Consider the following 8,402-nt stretch of genomic DNA (forward strand, 5'->3'; position numbering starts at 1 on the left):
GCAGAAAGCCCTAAACAGCATAAATAGCACGGGCGCGTTCTTACGTCAATCATAAATGTACACTGCGCGCACTGTTCAAATAAAGGTAGCTATTGGTGCGATTTGAGATTCGTCGAATGAATTAAACAAGCCGAGACATTTACAGTGATGCAATTTCAGTATAATTGCGATAACTGATACATTTCAATATTATTTAGCTAACAAAAGCTGTGACATTCAGATATACATACATTAAACGACACAATAAATACATAAATGGATAAGTCTTCATATTGTGCTGGATGAATCCTCTCCTTCACACAGTGGTCACTCTAAATGGCAGATATCCAGTTATATCTCCAACCTACATTACAGTATTACCTTTTCATGTAACAGCTTCTGAAGAATTGCATTAGTATTTTGCATGCATCATCATGTATAGTGGTTTTGGGAATGATGTTACAAATTTCAGTATTGAGCTCAAGTTTAACATGTGAGGCTTATAGTACCTATATATGCCTCTTGTCACATGACATTGTAAATATACAATTATTTCAAAGGAAAAACTATTATACAAAAGCTGTGGAGGGGCCCTTGTGAAAGAGGAGGCTGTCGTTCACAATGTTTATCTGGGTGAAGCAACAGTCCCATCATCACCCCCATCGAACCAGCCTTAGGCGAGGTCTTCTTAAATATGGAGACACATTTTCAAATTCCCAGGTAGTCACGTACCATTCTAAAATCCTCTCAGTCAGTGACTTACATCTTGTAGAAAACTTAACCTTTAGCTAAGTGATCCAAGCCCTCTTCGGGCCAGACTCTGACCCAGATACTGAGAACTTTGTTTATAGGATCAGTGTTCACGTGGTCGTCTCGGTGAGCTGTTCTGTCATTTCTTTCAACCGTTCCCATGTTTTTGTTCCTCCCGTCTCCTCGTTCATCAACGGAGGAAAGTGTTCACAACCTTTCGTAACATGTCGTCGATGGTGTGCGTGCATTTGTGTGCTCGTGTGTTTACGATGTTTCTTCGGTGAGGGATATGTAGCGTGTGAGTATAATGTAGGCCTGTTCGTGTTTGTGTGTGCATGTGTGTTTGACAATAAATCCTCGTTCACCAATGCTCTCTCAGAAGCCCTTTACATGGCAGTAGGCCTCCAGACTGGCGAAGAGGATGTAGAGAAACCAGAGGCCGAAGAAAAACATGGTGGTCAGCACCTTGGTGATCCGTGGGCCGCCCAGCTCACCCCCTACCGATGGCCTCCGGCGCAACATGAGCACGCCCATGCTGATGAAGGCAAAGATGGTGAACAGCGTGACGGAGAAAGCGAGAGACCCGGGATCCACGCGGAAGACTTCCCCTTTGACCTCCCAGTATATGGCCGCCACGGACCAGGCGACTCCAATGCCCAGAAACACGTTGACGGCGTTGCTTCCCGTCACGTTCCCCACCGACGCGTCGGCGTACTGGTCCTGAGTGGCAGCGACTTTACTAGCAAAGGTGTCTGTGAGGGGAAGGAAGAACGAATCATCAAGGTGAGGAGATTGTCGAATATAAGGCTTGAAGACAGCTGAGAAATGGAGGATACAAACAATACGAACAGACGCAAATATACACACTTACCAGGGATGGAGGTGCCCAAAGCCACAAACACCACAGCCGTGACGGTGTCCCTCAGTCCCACAGTGCAGCCAAAGTGGGAGGCCAGGTCCCCGATGACGGCTGTCAGGAGTCCAATGGCGGAAATAGACACTATGAAGCAGGCCCAGCCGTTCCAGTACTCCGTCGGTGGAACGCAGGCGAAAAGAATCTTCCAGAATACTGTCACAATGTGAATGAAGTAGTCAAAGCAGTTGGGCGTTCGTTGTTCTTGGCCCTCGTCATCCCCATCACCTGCAAGGATTAAACGGTAGTGGGGGTTAAATTAAATAGTCACCCGTAAATGTTCAACATTTTCCTAAACTGTTTTTTCTCTCTCGATTAAAATCTTATAGGCATTATCGTAATTCTTTAAGATGAACTTTTTTCTTGTGTATCTTAAAACATATTTGAGGGAAATAAGTTTTGAATGACCTGCACTGACAGTGACGGCGTCGATGAACTGCTCTCTCCAGGTGTGAGTGCCTACCACCAACGCCAGGTTGGTGTCTTTCAGGAGCTTGTCCACTGTGTTCTATCGTGACACAAAATCCGGGTCAGATATGAGACCCAGAGGAAGCTCAGGGACATCGTTGAGAAACAGTTTACCGTGTAAAGGTTTCACACAGACACATGCAGACATCCGTTCAGTTTAAAAATATATCAGGAAGGGTATGGAGAAGAGGACACTTCAATCAAGTTACACCTTGATCACAGGACTACTTAACCCTTGTGTTATCTTCGGGTCACTCTGACCCATCAGTCATTGTGACCCACCGTTGTATTGCGACAACTTTACCGCATACAAAAACAAAGTGAAGCATTTTCTTTTAACCGGTGGGCTGTCTCAGACCCCCACATTGCGAAGGTTAAAAGAACATTATTTTTATTTGTTTTTGTATTGGGTAAAATTGGGTATACACAACGATGGTTCGTTATGAACCTTTGGGTCATGTGACCCGAAGGCAGCACAAGGGTTAAGCAAATATCATTAAATATCATACATGTCGAAAATACACAGTATCTTTTTATATTTTCCGGGAAACAAGAAGGATCATATTAACATATGAGAGAGGTTAGGAGGAGCGGTGGTCCTCTCTGAGGACCAGGGCACACTGCATGCAGCGCTCACACTGCATGCAGCGCTAGTAGCTACTGTACCGGGTTCAGAATGCCATTAGGAGTCATTCCCTGTCGAATCTGATGGGAGTAGGAGGGCACCCAGGGGGGAGAGTTAGTACCACACTTATGTTCACCTCTCTCTCTCTCTCTCTCTCTCTCTCTCTCTCTCTCTCTCTCTCTCTCTCTCTCTCTCTCTCTCTCTCTCTCTCTCTGTCTCTCTCTGTCTCTCTCTCTCTCACACACATACACACTCTCAAATGCACAGATGCCTGCATGCCGGTTCTCTCCCACCCCCGCCCCCCCCACGTAAACCCAGCACCTTTCACGTCACACACACCTTGAACTCATAGGACTCCTCTATGATAACCTCCAGTCTGCTGTGTTCCCCCAGGATGGGCTTGCCCATCTCAGAGATCTTCCTGGCCTCTTCCTCCTCTGGAGTGGGTTTGCCTGTTTCAGAAGAGAGAGGTATAGATCAGTCCCTTAAAACGTACGAGTATGTGAATTATTCCTGTGTAAGAGGTTGTGCGCAATGTCGAGCGTGTGAGTTATTTCTGTGACTTACCCTGGTTGAGCAGTAAGGCTGTGGGAAATGAGACACAGGTTAACTTTAATTATAACTAACCACAACATTTGTTAAAAAGGAGAACGCCTCGCTAAATCGACATATAATCGAATACACACACTCAAACCACACCCGTGTACAGGACCAACACTGACCTGAGATTCCTCTCTTTAGCCACTTGGGATCCTCTAGTACGACGAAGAAATTTTCCTGCTTCTCGTACTCCTCCACATTCACAATGCGCACCTGTAGGGTCTGACTGTTGAGACACACACACATACAAACAAACACACACAGATATTCACACACGCACAATAGGAATCAACTCTGAAATGTTGACAATAAATGCCAAGGACAAGAGCCAAGGACAAGAGCAGACTGCAGCGTATCATCCGTACTGCTGAGAAGGTGATTGGCTGCAATCTGCCTACCCTCGAGGACCTGCACACCTCGAGGACCCTGAGGCGAGCGAGGAAGATTGTGGCCGACTCCTCCCACCCTGGACACTCCCTGTTTCAGTCACTCCCCTCCGGCAGAAGGCTGCGGTCTATCAGGACCAATACCTCACACCACAAAAACAGTTTCTTCCCCTCTGCTGTTGGCCTCTTCAACAAGGCCAAGGGACCACACTGACTCAAATGACTTATTGCTTAAAACACTCTGCTTTTGCACTGCACCACAACATGGTATCTTGTACATTTGTATTTTTTGTAATATTTGTATTTTTATATTGTAATTTACGGCAACTTATATTTATTCCACTTAGTACTGCTAGTCTATGTACCCTTAGTATAGTTAGTCCACATATTTAAATTTTAGGTATATGTTTATTGTATGCACCTTCCTGCCAAAGCAAATTCCTTGTCTGTGCAAACTTTCATGGCGAATACATCCCTTTCTGATTCTGATTCTGATGTTCACAAACAGCCTGCTATCTACTGAAAATGACATAGTGAAGGTTAAATAAGGGTTCAATAGCACACACACACACACATGTTGTACAAACACAGTGTATCCATGCAAACGTATTATGATGCAAATCAATAAAACCATTGCTACAGTTTCATGTTGTATCTAACCCTGTGGATAGTGTACTGGTTACTGTAATGGACCATTGTGTTGTAAAGTGCAGTAGCTCCAATCAATGGCAGCTTTTAGGCCTGTCTGAATCCTACATTACTGTACTAGCTAGGTACCTTCTTCCGACATGATTTGCAATGTCATGGCTTTCACTTTACTGGCTGGATACAGATAAAGTCTACGCACTTTCGCCTGAACATTTACAGGGAAATGGATGAGCCAGAGATGGCAAACAGTTCCCAATCTTGATAAAGACTGGGATTACCATTTGATGTAATAATCTAATAGCAGATGATTGAGACTGTGTGAGTTGCTGACAACCCATAATAACCCCACAACAGGATTCAGGGGTTCACTTCCCATAACCACATTTAGTCCATTTAGTAGCCTACCACAAATCTGTAAATGTAACAAACTTAAGTACAGTTACAAGACAAACATTGTGTTTATATCCCTTGAGGATATACATAAACATAGACCTCCAAAATTATCAACTTACTACCAACCACTAAATTATCTTATACATATCTAGAGAGTGTGCACTCATCGATTTCCAGTTTATCGAAACAAACGTGATGAAAACAAGATGGCTGCCAAAAAGCCCTGAAGACTCTCCCCTTCGGCTGTTTCAACTCACCTCGTCTGTTCGTTGGTGAACTCCAGCTCCCCCTTGGTCTCCTCGTAGTCCACGGCGGCGCGGGCACTGCCGTCCTCGGTGTGGTACGGCACCACCACGGTGCCCCGCGAGCCCGAGTTCCTCGCCACCGTCACCACGACGACGCCCGAGCTCTCGCTCACGCGCAGCACGCGCTGGCTGAACGTGAAGATACCCGCGTGGTCGTCGTCCAGGATGGTCACCGTGGCGAACAGCGGCTCCACCAAGCGGCCCCGCGGGGGCGTTCCCGCCCCAACCTCGCTGCCGCCCTCGTCCAGCCGTAGGTTTTGCAGACGCACAAAGAAGTGCTCGTCCTCTTCAAAGACGTCGTCATCCAAGATGCCCACCTAGGGATCGCAGGACACACCACACTTATGTGACTGAACAAACAAAAAAACTTGACTTCCTGCTTAAATTGCCATCTTTAATCCTACAAATATAATGAAATATAATCCTAATATAAATCTGAAATCATCCCACCAAATCAAAGACACATTTGTATAGATTTTTGGACTCAAAAGGGCCATTCTTTTGCCAGATACAGATTTTTGACATTTAGCAGACGCTCTTATCCAGAGCGACTTACAGTAAGTACATGGACATTCCCCCGAGGCAAGTAGAGTGAAGTGCCTTGCCCAAGGACACAACGTCAAATTAGCACGGCCGGGAATTGAACCGGCAACCTTTTTGATTAATAGCCCTATTCCCTAACAGCTCAGCCACCTGACTCCCTACAGATGCCAGCACTATCCTTTCTCTCCTGTCTCCACCCTTCCTAACCTTGATCTCTTTGCGGCTCTCCCCAGGCTTGAACACCAACGTTCCCTCGCCGAACTCAAAGTCGGCCCCGGCGTTGGCGGAACCGTTCTCCGTACGGTAATCCACGCAGAACGTGTTTTGCCCGGTCCCCCCCTCACAGACCACTCCCAAGCTCAGCGTCACGCAGTTCTCGGTGCACTGGTACTGCGCACGCTCAAACGACACGTGGGCGCACGTGGCCCGGTCGTCGACCTCCTGGGGCCCCCCCTCGGCGGCTTCGGCGGCGCGGCGGGCGTGGTCGGCGGCGTGCTTCTTGAGGACGTTGCCGGCGCCGATCATCATGCGCGTGGCCTGGATGCGGTAGAAGGCTCGGCTCTTCCTCTGGTGCACCAGGGCCGTGTAGTTGGCCATCTCGATCAGCTGCTCCAGGTCTTTTTCCGGGTGCTTCTGCTTCAGGTCCTTCAGCAGGCGCACCACCTGGAGCATCGAGCCAGAACAACGACATTACAGAAAGGGCGTCGACTTTTTTTGGGTTTCGTCTCTGGCTGTGTAACGGAAGAAGAAAATCAACACTTTCTCTATTTCTCTAGGTTTGAAAAGGTTTTTCTCATTCCTAAGAAATAACTGCGAGATTGAATCTGTGGGAATGTGATATGGAAGATGATTCCCAATGCGATTCCCCTCTCATCCTTACAATTACATTTAGTCATTTAGCAGACGCTCTTATCCAGAGCGACGTACAGTAAGTACAGGGACATTCCCCCCGAGGCAAGTAGGGCGAAGTGCCCATGGACACAACTTCATTTGGCGCGGCCGGGAATCGGACCAACCTTCCGATTATTAGCCCGATTCCCTAACCGCTCAGCCACCTGACCCCTTTGCATCTGACCCCTCTCATTCTTATCTCCCACCTACCTCTTCTCGGTTCTGCTCCAGCTCCCTCCCCGTCTGCACGGACACCGTCACGCTCGAGGAGTTGACGGGACTCGAGCCGCCGTCGGAGAACTTGCCCTCCATGATCACGTCCAGCCCCTTGGGAGCCAGGTCGCCCTCCGTCTCCACGATGATGCCATGTCTCTTGTCGGCGCGGTAGCGCTTGTGCATGTACTTGTAGAAGAGGAGGCGCCGGTCGGCGATCCACGCCAAGATCACGCACACCGGGAAGTAGAGGAGGGTGATCAGAGCCTCCCACACCTAGGTATGAACACGACATAAACATACGCACTGACAACATCTAACCCACGTGTCAAACCATATGCGTGACGACGTCTCACGGTGTTGACACACAAACAGACACACAAACAGACACAGCAACAGACACAGCAACCGACACACCAACCGACACACCAACACACACGCCAACAGACACGCCAACAGACACAGCAACCGACACACCAACAGACACACCAACCGACATACCAACAGACACGGCAACAGACACACGGAACGGACACACAAACAGACACACAGAACGGACACGCAAAACAGACACGCCAACAGACACACCAACAGACACATCAACAGACATAGCAACAGACACGCCAACAGACGCATGGAACGGACACACAAACAGACACGCAAAACAGACACGCAAAACAGACACGCAAACAGACCCACGGAACAGACACGCAAAACAGACACACGCAAACAAACGCACCTCTACCACTCCGGGGGAGATGACGGCCAGGATGAGGTAGAGCCAAATGTAGGCGAAGATGCTCCAGAAGGCTGTGATGAAGAACACGCGGAGGTGCTTGATCTTCCTGGACTCCCCGTCGGGGATGACCCACACGCAGATGCCGATGATCACAAACATGTTGAAGGCGGCGCTGCCCACGATGGTGCCCGGACCGAGCTCCCCAGCGTGGAAGTTGTGCCCACACACCTGGCATTCAGAGGACAAAGGTCAGGGTCGCGACCTCACTTGCCCTCGCACATTACAACCTACGATGACCAAAAAGGGAATTCCTTCATTCATTCATTCATTCAAGCCCTCATTCAATCACCTCGATGACGGACAGCAAGATCTCGGGCGCTGACGAGCCCAGGGCCATGAGGGTGAGGTTGGACACGGTCTCGTTCCAGATCCTCACCGTGGTCACCGACGTCTCCCCGTTCGGTTTGGTGATGGTCACCTCCTTCTCCTAACAACCACAACGACACGGAGGAAAACCCCCAGGCTGGTGAGCGCAATCGCGGTCGAAGCGGGAAAAGCGTCGGAGGGAGGCAACGGAGAGGAGGGAGAAACACAGGGGAGGGGCTACCTGAGAGGTGATGACCTCGATGGCGGCCATGAAGCGATCGGCGACGATGGACACGCCCAGGAACATGTACATGAGGCAGGCGAAGTAGACCATGGCCCTCCCGGCTTGCTCTCCCAGAGGGGGGTTGGGAGGCAGCCACACCGGCAGCAGGATGCCCGGCCGACACACCACCTTGTCCGTGCAGGTCCGCTTGGCCGCCAAGCTGGAGTTGCCGACCGCCTGGGTCGTCTGGTTAACCGTCTGGTTAACCGTCTGGGTGACCGTCTGGGTGACCGTCTGGTTGACCGTCTGGTTGACCGTCTGGTTGACCGTCTGGGTGACCGGTGTGGGCGACGCCCGTAG

At 49.4% G+C, this 8,402-nt stretch overlaps 1 protein-coding gene across 4 annotated transcripts; it reads right to left on the reverse strand.

The window, feature by feature from the left end:
• Positions 1-652: 652 nt before the first annotated feature.
• Positions 653-8,168, reverse strand: slc8a2a (solute carrier family 8 member 2a). 4 transcript variants are annotated; one of them, XM_067229309.1, is made up of 12 exons: positions 8,061-8,168; positions 7,803-7,940; positions 7,454-7,681; positions 6,712-6,990; positions 5,818-6,273; positions 5,020-5,384; positions 3,458-3,561; positions 3,303-3,320; positions 3,075-3,187; positions 2,051-2,150; positions 1,601-1,870; positions 653-1,481 (listed from the first exon to the last, which is right to left on the reverse strand). In XM_067229309.1, exons 1-12 carry the CDS (start codon positions 8,151-8,153, stop codon positions 1,105-1,107), a joined length of 2,541 nt encoding a protein of 846 aa, XP_067085410.1. In that variant the 5' UTR covers positions 8,154-8,168; the 3' UTR covers positions 653-1,104. The 4 variants fall into 4 exon arrangements, with proteins under 4 accessions (XP_067085410.1, XP_067085411.1, XP_067085413.1 ...); XM_067229310.1 differs by lacking the exon at positions 3,303-3,320; XM_067229312.1 differs by lacking the exon at positions 3,303-3,320 and having other exon boundaries at positions 3,452-3,561.
• Positions 8,169-8,402: the final 234 nt, after the last annotated feature.

Source organism: Osmerus mordax, chromosome 25 (genome assembly GCF_038355195.1).
Source record: "Osmerus mordax isolate fOsmMor3 chromosome 25, fOsmMor3.pri, whole genome shotgun sequence".
In the NCBI taxonomy this organism is placed as follows: Eukaryota; Metazoa; Chordata; class Actinopteri; order Osmeriformes; family Osmeridae; genus Osmerus; species Osmerus mordax.

What these genes read in the sequence shown, in the direction of transcription:
- slc8a2a (XM_067229309.1), bottom strand. Translation starts at nt 8,153, where the DNA reads ATGGTCTACTTCGCCTGCCTCATGTACATGTTCCTGGGCGTGTCCATC. An exon ending in TTCACCAACGAACAGACGAG is followed by an intron (nt 3,562 to 5,019) that starts GTGAGTTGAAAC and finishes GTGTCTCAACAG; the next exon opens with TCAGACCCTACAGGTGCGCA. An exon ending in TTTGGGCACCTCCATCCCTG is followed by an intron (nt 1,482 to 1,600) that starts GTAAGTGTGTAT and finishes TTCCCCTCACAG; the next exon opens with ACACCTTTGCTAGTAAAGTC.